The 20,449-nt window shown below is 42.2% G+C and overlaps 1 protein-coding gene across 11 annotated transcripts in view; it reads left to right on the top strand.

The window, feature by feature from the left end:
- GHR (growth hormone receptor) overlaps positions 1-20,449 on the top strand; it is a 298,291-nt gene that overhangs the window by 249,355 nt on the left and 28,487 nt on the right. For 10 of the 11 annotated variants that reach the window (XM_042233625.2, XM_027979937.3, XM_060400209.1 and 7 more), the window contains 2 exon segments: positions 12,255-12,384; positions 20,198-20,358. In XM_042233625.2, the coding sequence (XP_042089559.1) occupies positions 12,255-12,384; positions 20,198-20,358 (291 nt within the window). 11 annotated transcript variants of the gene reach the window in all.

Below are 20,449 nucleotides of genomic sequence, written 5' to 3'. Positions count from 1 at the left end.
GTTATATTTAAAGAAAAAACATTTTACACTGCTTTCATTTTTAAATGTAAGTTAATTAAAATTGAGTAAAATTAAAAATTAAAAATCGTGGCCACAGTACCCGCATTTCAAGTCCTCAATAGCAACATGGCACTAACAGCTACCACGCTGGATGACACAGATCCAAATTCTTGCCCCTCGGAATGTGGTCACCAGAAGCAGCATCCAGAAACTTGTGAAAAGTTCAAAACCTCAGGTCCTACCTACTGAATCTGCATTTTAACAAGGTTTCAAGTTTAGATTTCTCATACTAAAGTTTGAAAAGCATCTCTCTCAGAAAACATGAATCTCTCCAACCAAGAACTGCAGGAGTGAATAAATGAAGAACTACAGTGACTCAGGAAATGTGCTGCTGGAGCATTGCCAGGGCTTGGTATGATGTGTTCCACTGAGACATAGTCATTTCCCACAAAGGCAGCCGTGGCCATTCTACCGTGTGGACTAACACAGGGCTGTCCTGGAGCCCGGAGCTGGCTCTACTCCCAGGATCTATGGCACAGAATCTCAAACTAACTTCCATGACTCCCACAGTTAAGGCAGCTGCACTCTCACAACACCGTATATGCTTAAGACTGCAACTTTAAATCCCCTGAAACACAGCTGCGAGCATGTGTTTCTGCTCCACACAGTGGAATTTAAGGCTGGGCCTTCCTGGGAGACCCCAGGAAGATCACCCACAGAGGGGCTTGTGCTGTCCACCACACTGCCATCTCAGAGATTTCAATGCATGCTGTATTGCCTTGCTAACCTTATTTGGTGTGTTTTTCACAGGACTCGGCATTTAAGGGGCCTTTCAATATATCTGCTAAGGAATTCATTGTACTAATCTAACATAGAAGCTCATTGTTCTAATTCAGAGGTTCCCAACCATGCTTGCACGTTAGAGTCACCTGGGGCATTTTTTAAAATACCAGTGCCTAAGTATCACTTCAGTCTTTTTCCCTCTGTACATTGAGAGTAGTGTTTATATTTTTAAAGATATAAGTGGCATCTAATACTATATAGGCATCACCCCATCTAATTAAATTAGATCTCTGGAAGGTATTTTGTTAAAGACCTCCAGGTGATGCTAATGTGCAGCCAGCATTGAGAACCACTGGTCCAGTTTGAAAGAGCCCTTAGCTGGCAGTCAGATGCCTTAAGCTAATGCTTCTCAATCTTTAATGTACATAATACAGATAACTCGGGAACTTGTTAGAATGCAGATTCTGATTCAACCCAAAGAAGGCGAATAAGCCCAACCTTATGTACAGATATGTCCCTCGTGGCATTTGGTTCTTGACCATCATCAGTCTTTTTCCATCTCATCTCAGCAAACTAGGATAAGTTCACCACTCTCTCCTTATTCATCTTTGAAGATTTCACCTGTCTCTCCACCCTCAGCTATTAGTCATCACAAGTTTCTTTGATTTCCTAAAGCAATTATTATCTTTATTGGAACTACCTTTTATTGTTAACTGCTTCTCACATATTATTTTCTGTACTTTGAAGAGCTGTAGCTCTTCAAAGGCAGACTCCATGTGTCATGTTATTTTCATAATTCCCACAACACTCAAAAGACTACCTTACACATAATGGGTACTACATAAGTGCTTCTTGATTAATAGAGTGTCTATATGAAAGTCTTTTTAAAATCCCAAACAAGTTAAAAATGCAAGATGTTTTTCATTGTTGAGCAGAAAAAAAAAAATCAATGTTTGTGTTAGCTTTTTCCATTCTGGGTACATATTTAAATTTTGGAGAACTACTTTGTAAGTTAATAGTCTTAATTATTTCTTTGGAAGAGGGCATTATCATCATTTTAGACCAGATAATTCTTTGTCATCTGGTCACAGGGAGTCTCCTGTGCCCTGTAGGATGTTGCACAGCATCTCTGGCCTCTACCTGAAAAATGTCACCCCTCCCCCAGCAATGACAATCCAGTATGTCTCCAGCAAACATCTACTGGGAAGGAAACCCACCCTGGTTGACAGCTCTTAGTTTAGAAGAATGAAGAGTGACACAGCTGCCTTGCTGCAGCACTAAAGACCTTTAAAAATTCATATATACACACAGATAAGAAGTACAAGCTATGTTCCTGAGAAATATGTATATAAGTATTTATAGGAAGATGTTCCCTCATATTTTGGAGGCCATGGCTGTGTATACCATATTTATCTTTGCATTTGTCATACTGGACATTCTTTTATGGAAATGGAAATATATACATGAAACATTTTAACAATCTGAATATAGACTTCAGAATTCAAACGTGTGGTGGGAGTAAATTATACCAAGCGAGAAAGTATCCACAGAGCAAAAGTTATGAAGAAAGAATGACCAGGCCAATTCTCTCTCAGGGAACTGGCCCAGCCTCTTGATATAAAATTGTCTGCTGCGCCATCATCCTTGGACCATATTTACTGTTCCAGCAAGTGATGATGTTCATTAAGCTGGAACCTGGCACATAAACAGATGTTCAGTGATTGTTGAATAAGTGGACAAATGAATGAATTCATGTTGCATGTGCCTGTAACCCTAAAACTAAAAAGCTTTGGTGTCCTCATTACAAAAGACCCTATTTTACTGCATTTGAAACTCCAAACCTTAGAAATGAAATTACATAGAAGACTACATCATCATCAGTGAGAATTAAATGGCCTTGACAAAATTACAAGGAGGGGAAAATAAAGACTCATTCATCATTTGGTTTCTTCTGGCGATAGAAGGCTCCCCTGAGACTTTAGGAGGCTTGTGTTTTTCAGTGACAAGAGTTTTGACTTTGGCAAAGCATGGCTATACTTTTAGGCTTGGATGAGAATATACCCACATGTACTTTTCCCTCCCATTCCTGGCAAAGAACTTGACTGTGAGAACCAGACAAGAGGCTCCAGTGGTGGGAACAAGCAGGATGTCTTCTGGACTCAGAAGGGAAAAGATGATATAAGTCAGTGGTTCTTGAATTCTTCTGTCCTTTAAAATTGCTGGAGAGCTTTTAAAAATCCAATGGCCAGATAACTAAATTGGCGATTCCATATATTATCAGCTAAAGTAGAATCTCAAAGAGTAGAACACAGCATCAGTAATTATTTTTAATTCCCCAGGAGATTCCAGCATAAAATGTGCTAATTCTGAGTACAGCCCCTCTGCCAGCCACCTGTTTCCAGGAATTGGGATCATTTCACTAAAAAGAACCTGATAACCTCATTCACAAGTGCTTCAGCTAAGTTTCACTTGGGACATTTTCATATGACCAGGGGATCCAGTAGTCTTTTTTCAAGATTTTTTTTTTTGACATGGACCATTTTGAAGTCTTTATTGAATTTGTTAGAATTTTGCTTCAGTTTTATGTTTTGGATTTTTGGCCATGAGTGATCTTAACGCCCTGTCCAGGGATAGAAGCCACACCCCCAACATTGGAAGGTGAAGTCTTAACCACTGGACCGCCAGGGAAGTCCCCCTCTAGTAGTGTCTTCTGTGCAGTGAGTAGAAACTTTTTTTTTTTTTTACTTTATTTTTACTTTATAATACTGTATTGGTTTTGCCATACATTGACATGAATCCACCATGGGTGTACATGCGTTCCCAAACATGAACCCCCCTCCCACCTCCCTCCCCATAACATCTCTCTGGGTCATCCCCGTGCACCAGCCTCAAGCATCCTGTATCCTGCATCGGACATAGACTGGCGATTCGTTTCTTTTGTGACATGCCTAAATTAACAATGCATGCCGTATGCTGAGTCATGTCCAACTCTCTGTGGCCCCATGGACTATAGCCTACTAGGCTCCTGGAATTTTTCCAGACAAGAATACTGGAGTGGGTGCCATGCCCTCCTCCAGGGGATCTTCCTGACTCAGGGACTGGACCCACGTCTCTTGCATCTCCTGCATTGGCAGACAGGTTCTTTACCACTAGCGCCACCTGGGAAGCCCAGTCTAACTTGTGAAGAACTGTTAAGCTTTTTCTGCAGTGACTATACCAGTTTACATTCCCACTGGAGGTTTCAATTATTCTATATCCTCTTGCTTTATATTTTAATTATTTGACTATATTATCTAAGATGTCCCTTGCTTCAACCAAACAAAAAATAAATTTTACTAAATTTAATGTTAATTGTTTCTTTGACATATTAAAACCAAACTATGGCAGTTCTACTTCCTAAGTCAGTTATCCTACAGGGCAGTAAGTACGCATCTTGGAGGTGACACTCCACTTTCATCTTCTGGCAGGTTACACTGTTAGAACCTGGAGCAGCTGGAACTGCCTTGGTAGATCCCCTTCCCTAGCCAGAGAAAAAACACCAGGGAAAATCATGCTCCCACCTGCCCACCCAATTTCAAGAGAATTGATGGGAGAAGAGAGAAAGTCTTAGATAGGAAAGTGTGTGATCATTCTGTCCTAGAGAATTGAGTGAAATAATGGGAAAGTACTGTGTATGTGTGTGTGTTAGTTGCTCAGTCGTGTCCAACTCTTCGCAACCCCATGGATTGTAGCCCACCAGGCTCCTCTGTCCATGGAATTTTCCAGGCAAGAATACTGGAGTGGGTTGTCATTCCCTTCTCCAGGGATCTTCCCAACCCAGGGATTGAACCTGGGTCTCTCACATTGCAGGCAGATTCTTTACTGTCTGAGCCACCAGGGAAAGCAATGAGTAAGCTAAATACCCTGGATAAATGCCATGGAGAAGAGAGGAAAGAGGAAAAGGATGATTAATTAATTACCTTGAATATTAAAATCTAGGATTAATTATGTTCAACCACAACTGTTTCAGAAGGGAAGTAAATACATTTGATAATGAAACTGTTCCATGAAAATTGAATAAAACAACAAAACAAACTTTGGTGAAAAGATAGAGGCTTAAAGGCTAAGAGTACTGCCTGCATAGCTCTGTTTCCTAACACGGCCATACAGATGAGCTATCCACAGGGGCTGCATCCAGTTAAATTCCCTGCCAGACCACATGTGCCGCAAATATTGTTCCAAGACCCTGTAAAGTTCACTTGACTTGACATTCATCTTAAAGTAACTGGATGTTTTCACTAAGTCTTTGTTTTAGTCAAACTTACAGTGTTTTAAATGCACCAAGAATCCATTTTTTTAAGTGTACTAGAATTATTTAAAATAATAAAAAAGAAAGAAATGAATAGTTCAGGGGAAATTTTGTGAACTCTCACTCTGAACTCTAAGCCATTAAGTGCCTAAGCAGAAGATTTTACAGCTGTGCCTTCCTCAGTTCTGCAGAGAACCATTAAGGAAATCAAGCGTGAAGGTGAATTCCTTACATTTAGTATCGTCCAATGCAAAATACTTTTATTAGATTCTTTGCCAATTTCCAGTGTTAAAGATTTTTTTCCAATAGCTTATACAAATTGAGTGGTCACAGTTTCAGAACCACTTGGTAATTCGTAGGTTATAAAAAGCCTACCAGACTTTTAAAACGTGTGTTCTTTGACACTAGATTATCTATGTGCTCAGTTGTGTCCAACTCCTTTCAGCCCCTTGGACTGTAGTCCACCAGGCTCCTCTGCCCATGGAATTTTCCAGGCAAGAATACTGGAGTGGGTTGCCATTTCCTTCTCCAGGGGATCTTCCCAACCCAGGGATCAAACTTGCGTCTCTTGAATTTCCTGCATTGGCAGGCAGGTTCCTTACTACTAGCTCCACCTGGGAAGCCCATTTTATCTCTAAGGCACCTTAGTTACTTAACAATAGTGGTCAATCAGGAAGTTTACAGATTTCTTTTACCATATTTTGACAGGCTAGCATCCATCAAAGACAAGACATTTATTTAGTAAAGAGGGTGTAAGATGCTCTCGGGTGGAGGAATCACTGAATTTCTGAAGCTCTTCAAATAGATGAGTGCTTTGAAAATAACAGGTGTACTTTGGAGAAGGATGAAGTGAAGTGAAATTCTCTCTGTTGTGTCCAACTCTTTGTGACCCCATGGACTGTACAGTCCATGGAATTCTCCAGGCCAGAATACTGGGGTGGGTAGCCATTCCCTTCTCCAGGGGATCTTCCCAACCTAGGGATCAGACCCAGGTTTCATGCATTGTGGGCAGATTCTTTACCATCTGAGCCACCAGGGATGCATGGCCTCAAAGCATAGTTTCAAAAAAGAAGACTCCAGAAAGCTGGGCAAGGCATTCTTTTCCCTCCACCTAAGTGTTTACAAGTGTGTGCAAAATACAGTGCCCCTCAATCCAGAACCTAGTCCCTAGGAAGACCAGCAAATATTTAGGCTTTACAGAAAAATAAAAGGTAACATCTTAGAAACACAATTCAACCACCTTACCCATTCCACTTATTTACTTACGAAATTCATTTGTCTGTTCTATAAAATTGTTGTCTTTTGTATGCCTTTGCAAGTTTTCATTCTTAATCATATCAATGGCTTTTGTTTTCTTTCCTTACTGTTTATCTATGCCACCCAATTCAAAAGGCAGCTGTCAACTGTCTGCGCTCAGTTATGCTTTGGTCAGAGAGCAAGGTTGTCTCTTCACAAGATTTTGAGCCCCCAACCCCTTTCAGCGGTGATAACAAGTGTCCAGGACTGTTGACAGCAGATGGTCCACATGCCAGGCTGCAGTGGAGGTTGTATGTTGAAGGGCACATGGCTGCGGTGTGCCTGCCTTCCCCTCCATGACCTGGTGCTCCAGGAAGGACGTTGTCCTTTCCTTCCAAAGACCCCTTTCCTTCCAGCCTTCCTCTCCCACTTCAATTGCTCCTCTTCTTCCTTCTCTTCTAACCCTGAACCCTCAAGCACACACTGGGCACCTGTATGTGATTTCATTTGGTTTTTGTTTGTGTCTTGTCACGAGTTGAGGATAGGAGAGCATGACGGGTGAAAGAACAGAGGGGAAGAAGGCAAATGACTATTTCAATGTGCAGCAGCTGCTTGATGTCTGGGTCCTGCCCAGGAAGATTGTCTTCCTCCAAAGGGAGGGCCGCTGGGCAGGGAAGGGGGCCTGGCCAGTCTGGCTGCAGAGTCAGCCATGGTCATTGTCAAAGGCGATGTGGGGCAACCAGCAGGGCCTCCCAGCCACTCTCACTCTCCCAGTGGTCCTTCTGTCATCACAGGACTGAACGTAAATCGACTTTTCAAAACTTGAATAGTAATAAAACTCTCTTCAAGCTTTCTTGAAGTAATAATTTCAGTAAGAATACTAATTTATTTTTAATTTTTATTACCAGTTTATAGTCCACCAGAAATTTGGGCAGATTTAGCATTTAGATGTGGTGTTTTATACATGTATTTGAAATATCTCTTAGTTCTCTCCAAGGGTTCATGAACCATTATTATATTCTTTTGAGGCCATAATTAACATCATATCCTTCTAGCACCCTCCAGAACTTGGCTCACAGGACTAACACCAAGTGTTGCTTTTGATCTGGTAGTTCTGCTAGAACTGATCAGAGAACCTAACATGCGGAAAGCCAACTTTTCAGTGCTTACATATAGCTGTGTTTCTCTATAGCAGTGGCTGTCTCAACCTGGGCTACGTATTTCAAGCAATAGGTGAAATTTTAAAAATCTCAATGCCCATGCTGCACCCCTGCTACATTTGGTCAAGCCTCTGGGAGTAGACCCAAGGCATTAGTATCTTTAACAATTCCTCCGTTGATTCTGATGTGCAGTCACAGTTAGGAAATCCTGCTCTTAGGGCTTGCCAGGTTACAGATTACCGAGAGTTTAGTTAAGAGCACATTTGTTTGCTTATCATCTTTCCTTTCTGGGGATTTTTGAGAAGCAAAAAAGAATTATCTAACAAAAAAAGCTACTATTTTTTGCTAGTACTAATAGTTTAGATGAAATCACATAGATTTGTGTTTTAATCCCATCTGCATACAACAGTAATATAAATATGGGCAGCTCACTTCTCTGAACTCCAGTTTTACCCATTTCTAAGTGTAAATAGTACTTGCCTTCTAGAGCTGTTATTAGTGTTAAAGGAGATAATATAAGCATGATATTATCAACATGATGTAATATATAGCATGATGTATGTAAGCTAGCAATAATAACTAAAATAAGTATGTCATTACAGTTATTTTCAAAATGGAACTCCAAAGAGAATAAAAATGAATCCCAAATTTGTTAATATTTTTGAATCTTGAGCATTGTTAATACTAACATTTCTTCAGGAGGCAGGACCACTTGAGTGGAAATAGTCATTTGTCTTGCTACTGCTGCTGCTAAGTCTCTTCAGTCATGTCTGACTCTGTGCGACCCCATAGACGGCAGCCCACCAGGCTCTGCCGTCCCTGGGATTCTCCAGGCAAGAACACTGGAGTGGGTTGCCATTTCCTTCTCCAATGCATGAAAATGAAAAGTGAAAGTGAAGTCATTGAGTCGTGTCCAACTCTCAGCGACCCCGTGGACTGCAGGCTACCAGGCTCCTCTGTTCATGGGAGTTTCCAGGCAAGAGTACTGGAGTGGGGTGCCATTGCCTTCTCCAGTCATTTGTCTTAGTGAGAATTAACTTAGGATCAAAGGTGGTTTCTCCTGTCTATTGCAACATTAAGAGATGCTGTAAATGGATATTGTACTACACTGTCTTTAGGGCTATACAAAAAAAAAAAAAAATCACGAGCAGGTAGGAAGTATTTCTACTTTAGAAATGACTGTATGTGGCTCGTCAGAGAGGAACTCCAAGAGTATCGTAACCATCGGTCATCTTCATAGTGAAACACAGAACAAGTTTCTACTGGGATTTTTAGATCTAATAGGTTCTCATTTTAAGGTTAGGCTAGTACCTCTCAGATTTGGAAAACCTCAGTATGACTCTAAGGAACTGGACTTAGGAATGCTGAATGTCTTCAACCACAGTGGTAACAGCTGAAGCTGGAGGAAACTAAGAAAAAGAGAAGCAGCCAGCTATATTGCAGTTCTTCTTGCCTCCAAAAGGGAATTTACCCCCTTTCCTATGCTCATTGTGACAAATTCTATTTGTGACTTATGTCATTCTTACATTCTTCTTTGAAGTTCTGATGTGCTTAATCGCTCGGTTGTATCTGACTCCTTGCAACCCCATGGACTGTAGCCTGCGAGGCTCCTCTGTCCATGGGGATTCTCCAAGCAAGAATACTGGAGGGGAGTACCATGCCCTCCTCCAGAGGATCTCCCCAACCTAGAAATTGAACCCAGGTCTCCTGCATTGCAGGTGGATTCTTTACCATCTGAGCCACCAGAGAAGCCCAATATATTAGATTTATTCCTTATATATCAACAACACTCAAATATTTACTATGGTTAGTATTTTTCCCTATCCTCCTCCACATGGACTTAGCAAGTGGACCTGCTTCAGATTCTCTCACAGGGCTGTGCTCAAAGTGCCAGTGAGGACTATGGTCTCATCTGTGGTGTGGACTGGGGAAGGATCGGTTTCCACGCTCATTGAGTGATTGTTTCCCAGGATTCAGCTCTTGGAGGGGTGTTAGACTGAGGGCCTCAACTTCTTACTAATTGTGGACCAGAGGCCACCCTCAGTTCTTTGCTGTGTGGTTCTCACCACCATGGCAGCTTGCTTCAGCAAAACCGGCAAGAGACTCAGCCAGCCAGCAAGACGGAAGTCACAGTCTTTTGTATCCTAATCCCAGATGCAACATCCCCTCAATGCTGTTATATTCCACAGATTCAAGGCAAGTTGCTCAAAGGGAGAACATACTTAAGATTGTGGATAACAGGAGGCTGGGATCCATGGGGCTACAGCACCTAACAGCATACACCCAGCCATAAAGAAAGGAAGGAAGGAAGGCAAGGAAGAGGCCACAAAGAAGAAAAAAATGAGGAAGGCAGGCAATGAAAGACAGACATTTTAAAAAAGACCAAAAAAGTAAATTTGCTGCACTGGTCTACAGCAGGATTCCTCTGTGGGCTTGTTACTTCATCACATTAGCACCACAACTATGAATTTCCTATTTCTTACTTAAAATGGAAGATGATATGGGGCTTTTTATACATCTGGAGTTAAAAGGAAACAGAATAATCAGGAATAGTAAGTTGAAGCAAGCAAAATGTGTTTCAAATTAATTCTTTTAAGTTCTTTTCCCCCAAGCTAGCAATTTTTTTCCTTCATGTTTCAAGTTTTCTGATTGGATTTATTCTTACCAGTATGTGGCAGGCTTATTGCACAGAGGTTATAGGAACCTGAATGGTGTTTGCATTTGGTGTTCTCTGGTGGTTTCGGCTCAAATGCCAAAATTATATTTTTATTATGTACATTGTTATTAACGGCTGTTTATGTCACTTAAGGGATTCCTGGGTGACTTAGCTAGTAAACAGTCAGCCTGCAATGCAGAAGACCCCAGTTCAATTCTAGTTCTTCCTACTGCAGGAAGATCCCCTGGAGAAGGGATAGGCTGCCCACTCCAGTATTCATGGGCTTCCCTGGTGGCTCAGATGGTAAAAAATCTGCCTGCAATGTGGGAGACATGGGTTCGATCCCTGGGTTGGGAAGATCCCCTGGAGGAAGGTATGGCAACCCACTCCAGTATTCTTGCCTGGAGAATCCCCATGGACATAGGAGCCTCAGGGGCTGCAGTTCACAAGGTCGCAAAGAATCAGACACAACTGAGCAACTAAGCACAGCACAGCACATGTCACTTAACTGTAAAAGTGAGGTCATAAAGTTTAAGAAAGAGTTCATCTGTTCCAGCCTCTCTACTGAGGAAGTTGAGGCCCAAATGACTTGGGAAGTTTAAGGCTAAATATTGTCAGAGCTGAGACTAGATCACAGATCTCTCAATTTGAAATCTGGTCTATTTCCTCTCCTCACATTCTGTGCAAAAGAGCAGTCAAAATGTGCATTCCTCCTCAACATTGCAGGTGTTAAAACATGTTTATTGTTGCTGATGTTAAGTCACTAAGTCATGTCCAACTCTTTGCAATCCTGTGGACTATAGTCCACCAGGCTCCTCTGTCCCTGGGATTCTCCAGGCAAGAATACTGGAGTGGGTAGCCATTCCCTTGTCCAGAGGAACTGCCCTACCCAGGGATCACATCCACGTGTCCTACATTGGCAGGCATATTCTTTACCACTGAACCACCTGGGAAGCCCTAAAACATGTTAGTTGAGGCTTAAATGTGGTTTATTTAGCACTGATTTTCTGGAAGGATCTAAAAATAACACTTCCAGTGCATCAGCTAATAGAAAAAGGAACTTTTCCAGTAACTCTCCTGTATAATAAAGTGTTTGGCTAACAAAACACACACTTTTTTCATTTGCAACAGATCATACAAGCTCCTATGCTTCAGTTAATTAACGCTGACCACCATCTTCAAAATGGGCATGGAAATCAGAAGAACAATTAAAACTGATACACCAACATGTGTTTTGCCTCAGACCTACTGCAGATTTCATAGACGCAGAGGAGTCTGCTAATATCCTCACATCTAGGTGGCTTTCTCCACTTCCCATGTTAGAATTGATACATATATATACATAAGTTGTTTAAAGTAGCTATCTATTTAATAAGTTTACTGGCTGAATCTTTTAAAAGAAGGCAAACGTTAGTAACTTTTCATCAAAAATTGATAAAAAGAGAAAAGGCTCTGTAATGAATGCTGTGGTCCCCACATGACATCCATTGGGCCCACCTGGTGCCAAGACAGTCATCCATGGTGGGCAGCTGCCACCATGCATATCACTGGGCACATTTCAGGTCCCTGTCTAGGTTTCTAAGAAGTCTAGCAAGGACCCTCGACCCATGTGCAGGTGCAGCCTAGAAGTTCATGGGCATTAGTACTACCCGGACAGCCCTCAGCCTTGGGAAGTAGGAGTTGGCATATAACGCCCTGGTCTTCCGGACAAGGGTACCAGGAAGGCACACTGCACAGCTTCTCAGAGGGACCTCTGTGGGGTTGGGCCCCCACCGGCCACTATGGGAACGAGCTGAATAGCACACGCTTGTTAGCGGTTCTCTGCTCTCCACATCCCTCTCTTCCTTTCCTGGAGTCGCCCTCCTAGTAAACTACTTGTACCCAAGTCCTCATCTCTAACTCTGGTTTCTTAAACAGCACCCCCCACCCCAAGAAATAATGTTGGAAATAAAGACAAAATGGTTTGTTCCTGGAATCAAGGGCTAACAGAAGTAACTGACAACAGCTCTGAAGCTATGGCCCAGAGAAACAGCATTTCTAGAAGTGATTGCTCTTGATCACTTTAAATATGTGTCTCATTAGGACCATCCATTACCCTCCTGATTTCATGACTTGTCTTTTTATTCTGCAGATTCTTCTGGGAATCTTAAATTCACCAAGTGCCGTTCACCTGAACTGGAGACTTTCTCATGTCACTGGACAGATGGGGCTAATCACAGTTTACAGAGCCCAGGATCTGTACAGATGTTCTATATCAGAAGGTATGGGCTTCATGCTTTTCTGATTTTTCTCCATGAATTTTCTGATGAAAATGCATTGAGTGTCATGCAGTGGTGGGAATGGAAATAATCTGCTTTGGTGATCTAAATGCATTCACCCATTCATTCATTCAAATATATTAGTTAAGCCCTTACTATATGTTGGGTACTATTTTAGATGCTGGAGATATGGCAGTGATGACACAAAGTCCCTGTCCTCCTGAAGATTAATTTCCAGTGAGGAAAGACAGAAAAAAATTTTAAAAACTTAAAAAAATTAAATTTCAACTGGTATATGGGTTACTGAGAAAAGTAAAGCCAGGAAGAATGTTAGCACTGTGTAAATATCTGCATGTGCATGAGAGTGTCTGAGGGTGAGTGTGTGAGTATGAGTGAGCACGTGTGGGTGTGTATTACAGTGTGTAATCGTGGGTATAGTGTGACTATGCATGAGTGGGGGAAAGCAGGTGAGTATGCGTGTGTGAGTATGTGTAAAAGTGTGGGGTGTGTATGGATGAGCATGAGTGTATCTGTAAACGGGAGCATGTGGGAGAGTAAACGTGTGAAAGTGAGCATGCGTGAGTGTGTGTGCCTGTTGAGCGCTCAGGTGAGACCTTAAATGAGGTCTTCAGAGGCCCCTCTAGTGGTACTTGAGAGCAGAGACATAAAACAGGTCAAAGAGGCCATGTGACTATCTGAGGGCAAGACTGTACAGACAGAGGAAAGGCACTTTGGCTGACATGGCAGGTTGGAGGAAAGCAGGCGGCTGGCTAGGACAAGGTGGAAGACAAGGAGAGTGACGGAGAATTCAGAGGGTTAGGTGGGGCCAGACCAAGACAAGCCTTGAAGGCCACAGCCCAGCTGACTTCCTCTGTGGTGCAGAGCCATAGGGTTTTTGTTTTTGTTTTTTTTAAGATATGTGTAAGATGGTTTGGTTCCTATGTAGAAAATCGACTTTGTCTCTGTTAAATTCATTATCTTCGATAAGGGACTGTGATACTTCTCTCTTCCATTTTTACGGGTATTCCGTTAAAGAAGAGTGAAGACAAAGATCTTTCAGTGTAATCACCATCCAAGTTGTGTATTGCTTGCCCCTCACTTGGTATGATTTCCATTTCTGTATATTCTCATGTTGTACCTTTATGCTCTTTAAAATCTTAGGCTCAAACTATCATCTTCTCTTGTCCACCCAACCCTCAGGGAAGGCCTAAACCAAGAGGCAAGGTTAGTGGAGACCCCATTAAGTGGTGGTCATCAGTCCCAGGATGATGCTATTGGTCCCCCGGAGGAGCCAGGAAACTAAAGGAGGGGGCAGCAGTCAGTGAAGGGAGAGAGCTTAGGGCCAACCATCCTATATTTCAGCCTGGCTCCAGCCCTTGCTCCAGAGCAGTACTGGACAGATTAGTCATTCTGTCCACAATTCAGCCACCTCATATGCAAAATGAAGATACCAGACCTTGCCCCATGGCTTCTTGGGAGGATTCTATTAACTAACGCATGAAAAAGCCTTATCACAGTGCTTGGTGACAAGCATAGTAAGTACTGAATGAATAATAGCTGCTATTCTTATTATTGTAGTATGAGAATAATTTAAAATACTATAATACTATTCCAGTTTCTGGGCTACAAAAGCACTTTTTTTTTACTGCCTATGATTATTGATATGCTATATTCCATTTTTAATACAGAGCTGGGTGCTTAATTTGCAAATAAATACTCTGAATTAACAACCAGGATGGGCCTTACTCCCCCTTCCAGATATGTGAGAGGTCTCTCAAACATACCCCAAAGGGCACACAAAGATGAGATGCTTGGGCACCAAATGAACTTTTACCCCTGCAAGGCTGATACTGCAGAGGCTGGACTGAATCACGCCAGGCTTCCTTGTCTTTCACCGTCTCCCGGAGCTTGCTCAAACTCATGTCCATCTAGTCAGTGATGCCATCCAACCATCTCATCCTCTGTCATCCCCTTCTCCTCCTGCCTTCGATCTTCCCCAGCATCAGGATCTTTTCCAATGAGTCAGCTCTTTGCATCAGGTGACCAAAGTATCGAAGCTTCAGTTTCAACATCAGTCCTTCCAATGAATATTCAGGATTGATTTCCTTTAGGATTGACTGATTTGATCTCCTTGCAGTCCAAGGGATTCTCAAAGAGTCTTCTCCAACACCACAGTTCAAAAGCAACAATTCTTCAGTGCTGAGCTTTCTTTATAGTCCAACTGTCACATCCATACCTGACTACTGGAAAAACCATAGCTTTGACTATACAGACCTTTGTTGGCAAAGTAATGTCTCTGCTTTTTAATATGCTGTCTAGGTTTGTCATAGCTTTTCTTCCAAGGAGCAAGCGTCTTTTAATTTCATGGCTGCAGTCACCATCTGCAGTGCTTTTGGAGCCCGATAAAATAAAGTCTGTCACTGTTTCCATTGTTTGCCCATCTGTTTGCCATGAAGTGATGATGGGGCTGGATGCCATGATCTTAGTCTTTTGAATGTTGAGTTTTAAGCCAGCTTTTTCACTCTCCTCTTTCACTCTCATCAAGAGGCTCTTTACTTCCTCTTTGCTTTCTGCCATTAGGGTGGTATCATCTGCATATCTGAGGTTTTGATATTTCTCCCGGCAATTTTGGTTCCAGCTTGTGCTTCATCCAGCCCAGTATGTCACATGATGTACTCTGCATATAAGTTAAATAAGCAGGGTGACAATATACAGCCTTGACGTACTCTTTCCCAATTTGGAGCCAGTCCATTGTTCCATGTCCAGTTCTAACTGTTGCTTCTTGACCTGCATACAGGTTTCAAAGGAAGCAGGTAAGGTGGTCTGGTATTCCCATCTGTTTAAGATTTTTCCAGTTTGTTGTGAGCCACACAGTCAAAGACTTTAGTGTAGTCAATAAAGCAGAAGTAGAGTTTTTTCTGAACTCTCTTGCCTTTTCCATGATCCAATGGATGTTGGCAATTTGATCTCTGGTTCGTCTGCCTTTCCTAAATCCAGCTGGAACATCTGGAAGTTCTCGGTTCATGTACTGTTGAAGCCTGGCTTGGGGAATTTTGAGCATTACTTTGCTAGCATGTGAAATGAGTGCAATTGTGCAATAGTTCGAATATTCTTTGGCATTGCCTTTCTTTGGGATTGGAATGAAAATTGACCTTTTCCAGTCTTGTGGCCACTGGTGAGTTTTCCATATTTGCTGGCATATTGAGTGCAGGACTTTCACAGCATCATCTTTTAGGATTTGAAATAGCTCAACTGGAATTCCATCACCACCGCTAGCTTTGTTCATAGTTATGTTTCCTAAGGCCCACTTGACTTCGCACTCCAAGATGTCTGGCTTTAGGTGAGTGTTCACACCATCATGGTTATCTGGGTTCTGAAGATCTTTTCTGTATAGTTCTTCTGTGTATTCTTGCCACCTCTTCTTAATATGTTCTGCTTCTGTTAGGTCCATACCATTTCTGTCCTTTTTTGTGCCCATCTTTGCGTGAAATGTTCCCTTGGTATCTAATTTTCTTGAAGAGATCTCTAGCTTTTCCCATTCTATTGTTTTCCTCTATTTCTTTGCATTGTTCACTTAGGAAGGCTTTCTTGTCTCTCCTTGCTATTCTTTGGAACTGTGCATTTAGATGGGTATATCTTTCCTTTTCTCCTTTGCCATTCACTTGTCTTTTTTTCTCAGCTATTTACAAGGTATCCTCAGACAGCTGTTTTGCCTTTTTGCATGTCTTTATCTCGGGGATGGTTTTGATCACCACCTTCTGTACACTGTTATGAACCGCGAGTATTTTAGCCCAAATAGCCCAGCACCATTTACCTGGAAAGGGTAGAATTGATGGGATTAGGAGTATTAGGAGTATGCAGTAGCAGGGCTGCACCTAATAGAGTACATGTGTGGGACTTTGCATCACCTGTTTACAGGAAGAGGCAGATACAGATGCGCTTTCTGGCTCCAGTCACTGTTTCGTGGAAAGCAATTCCCTGGTACCTCCTGGAACTGTAGAATCACAACTCCCCATCCCTGGAACACAAATGAAACTGTGACCGGAAGTCATCCAGAGGCAGAGTAGTGGAGGCAGGGAGGATTGGGATGGGGCCACTGCACTCCAGGCCTGGCCTTGGTAGCTAAAAGCACCAGGGAATCTAACCAGGTCAGGCTGGTCCACAGGACAGGCCCAGGCTGCCTGCTTGGCTGGCTCTGCTTCCAGCCAGGTGAGCCAGTGGAAGAGGCAGCCAATTCAGAATAGTCCATGCCACCCTGTGACGGGAGCATCTCAGATTCAGCCTCAGAGCTGGGCCGGGACTCTGCAGGAATGCAAATTGCAGGCCCAGTGAAAAGGGGCCTCTGGGAGCCTTTCGGCCTACTCTGCTCTCAGCCTGTTCCTGCAGATGCCTCATTTCCAAAGAAGTGGGCAAGTGAAGACTAGTTCCCAAAGGCTATATATCCCCCACCCGCACAAATACCTCCTCAACAAATTATCCTGGTTTTTGAAAAGAAAGTTTATTTGCCCTGCCAGGTTGTAGAGGAAATTAGAAAGGAAAATGAGCAGTTACTTTAAAAATAAAAAGAAACTCTTAAATATTAAGCCTAAAACACATGATCTGGATGGCTTGAAAACAGTTGCCCTTAGGACATAAATGGGATGATGGTTTGTTTGGGTTTTTTTGTCTTCCAGTTAGGTACCTTTAGGTGGAAAGCACATCTTCCGTTCTTTATTCTGATTTTTGTGGATAGGCTCTTTCTAGAATTCTCAGCCCTGTTTCACAAGCCAGTCTGGGAACAAATCTAAAGCACTTAAGTCTTGGGACTAAAAGAAGGAGAGAGTAGCTTTTACAAATGGGCTTTGGTCATCTGTAGAGAAATTCAACCCAGTGAAGGCAGGCAACAGAGCATCTGTGTTGTGTGTCCATTTGGTGTTTGTCTAAATTTAAGTTTAAAAATAAGTTTTAAGTATGTATTTAAAATAAAATTCAACTTCAGTTAATGAGGGAGGGGGTTGGGAGTTGTGTTTTGAAGTGACTCTTGCTGATCCATTGTGCTTTAGAGAAGTACTTTAAGTTGTTTGTTCAGTGGAGCTAATGGGTTGGAGATAATCTAAACAGGGTTTTTCATACCATCCCTGTGGGGACCAGGTTGCTGACAGGCCAGAGTTGAGAAACTGCATGCCATACACAGAGCTCATTTCCTATTACCAATCCAGACCTGCTAAGCACTGGCCTGCATCTTCAGAATGTTTTCATACTAACTTTAATACTGTCAGTTTGCTAAATACATTTGACTTATTATACAAAATTTGACGCCTTAACTATTATATGAAAATCTCATTCCCTAGGCAATCTTATAAAACCATTCTCTTTTACTACACTCGTATTTATTTTTGAAAGTCTATCAAGATAAACTATACCATAGTTCAATGACCTACCTATCCATATTTTTCAATCTTTTTCCTATTCTGAATACACACACACACAGTTTATCCTTCCTTCTACCCTCTACCCCCTTAATTTTCCCACTGAATCTCCCTCTCATCCAAGGATATGCAACTTTTAAGAGCCTCAACCAGAAATTGAGTAACAGTCCACTGTCCATGTTAATCCCAAGTTCTTTCCAACAGCTGATGAGCAGCTGTCTCAAGGACCCCTTGATATTACATAAGTGTCCTCCTAGTGCCAAACAGACCAGCTTGGGAAACAGCTGTAAAGAAGAAAACTTGTGTCTTCTCCCAGCTTCTCATCCCTTTCTCCCAGTCCCTGCCCTTGCACAGCCTGTGGGGTCCTTCTTGTCTCCTGCTGCCAAGCACCCACTCCCTAGAGTGATGCTCACAGACCTCCATAGCCTGGCCCGCCAGCCGCAAGCACCTTAGAGACACAAGGTCATTCCTTCTCGCTTCTGCCTCAGCCACACATTGCCTGCTTTATGTCTCCTTGACTTGTAAAACACCTTCTCAGCCTAGTGAAGAGTAAGTAAATAACAATGACCCCACCTAAGTAGCAATTCTAATTTAAGAAAGTTTTGCCCAGTGATTCCACCTCCTCTGTTCCCTCTCTTCCTTCCCCTATTGCCATCTTTTAAACTTTTACCCTTCTTCAAGATTGCTAAGAGTACCTCGCTCACCCGAAGCCACCCATGAATGGTCAAGGCAATCATTCTCTTTTCTAACTCCAGTGAGCACCACATATGAACACTTGCCCACTCTGCTTTGTAATATGGTTTCTCAGTCATTCCCCTGAGGCTGAAGTATTTTAGACACACATGACTCCCCTGTATATATCAAGCACAGTATTTTATGTATAATCGATGCTTATGAAACACTCATGTCCTGAATAAAGGAGACAAAAAAAAAAAAGTACTCAGTGGATAATTTCTGAGTCACCTTCTAGCCTGAAAGTAGGGATCAAGTCCTATTAATCCTTACAGCCACACAGTGCTCGTGTCAGATATGATACCTACAGAGTGCTTGCATAGGAGGCACCCAAAGATGACTTGCTGAATTCACTCATTCAGGCAGGCAGGCGGATGGGAGGTTGGAGGAGAGCTGTCACATTCTCTCACATGTTCCTGCTGGGATGGACTTGAGTCTGAGCCATCTTTTGATTGCTCTGCATTTTTGTTCAGGTCCCCTTGGCAGCTGATCAGGGTAAATCCTTTCCCCAAATTCTGACATCCTCCCCCAGTGACCTTCCTGCCATCTCTTTTCCATTCAACATCAATTCTGCTGTTGTTTTAAGTCACTGAGGTAAATAATGCTTTCTGTGGAATGGGGTGGAGGTGAGTAACTCTAGGATGGATCTTAGATATGGAGGTATAGCTTTTCTGATTTCTTCAGTGTTCTCCATGTGTCCATCTGTCCTCCATGACTTGTTTCATTTATTCGTATCTGATCCAAGATACAGGAAAAGGATGAGCTCATTCTTTGTAGAGAAACTCACAAAGGAACTGATAGGTAAACCCATTGATTCGGTACAGCTCCATTTTTGTTTTTTTCCATTCTTTTGATATTATAATTAAATGTCCATTCCCATTTACAAAATGGAAAAGAAAAATGCTTTCTTAGTTTGGAGAATTTTTTTAATTTCTGGTCTGGGTTTTAAATTTCTTTGGTTTCTTCTATGAGTAGATGGGGAAAGGCTAGGAGTCCCATGTTTCTTAAAGGTTACCTGGATATCCAGCATGTTTGGAATGTTACCATGGCTCTTTGTTTAATTAAGAAAAGATATCAGGAATATGGGAAGGAGTTCAAGGCATCAGGACAACCTTGCAGAGGAGATGGACATAGGATGCAATGGTTCAGAGTAGGGTGGTAGCTGATGTTCCTCTTCAGGACCATCCACATCTCAAGGTCACTCAGCTTGGAGAACACCATCCATGTGTCACCTCAGTTTCTTCTGTCATGAGTTGGGGAAATACCTAGGTTTAAAGACTCAGCTGTTCGCTGGGAATCTCTATAGTTTAGGAGTTGATTCTGCAGTGTTTTAATAAAAGAATATTTTTAAACCTCTGTAAGCCTTAGAACTTTCATCTGTAGAATGGGGAAAGTACCTCCCAATGAATCACTTAAATTAGGAGCTGGCACCTTATATGCAGTCAATGAAGGGATGCTTTTACTATAGACAGACGTGCCAAAAGGCCTCCTCTCAGTCTGCAGACACTGATCATCAGTCCACAGATGTGCTAGTCCTTGGAAATGGTACCACTAAGATACTAGCTCATAAAATACTTGTGTCCTGGTTTATTGAATCTGACTCTTACGCAGCTTGCTTTGACTTGCACTATTGCATGATTTGGGGAACAATTCTTCCTTTTTACCCTCCATTTCAGGGATATTCAAGAATGGAAAGAATGCCCCGATTACGTCTCTGCTGGTGAAAACAGCTGTTACTTTAATTCGTCATATACCTCCGTGTGGACCCCCTATTGCATCAAGCTAACTAGCAATGGTGGTATTGTGGATCATAAGTGTTTCTCTGTTGAGGACATAGGTAAATCACAGGTTTGTGTTTTATTTGACATGGCTTTAGATTACATAAGCAGGGAAGGCTGCAAAGTCCAAGTGCATGCAAGTAGGAAGAC

This window comes from Ovis aries, chromosome 16 (assembly GCF_016772045.2).
Source record: "Ovis aries strain OAR_USU_Benz2616 breed Rambouillet chromosome 16, ARS-UI_Ramb_v3.0, whole genome shotgun sequence".
NCBI classification, from domain to species: domain Eukaryota; kingdom Metazoa; phylum Chordata; class Mammalia; order Artiodactyla; family Bovidae; genus Ovis; species Ovis aries.
This window is presented reverse-complemented; position numbering and strand designations above follow the sequence as displayed.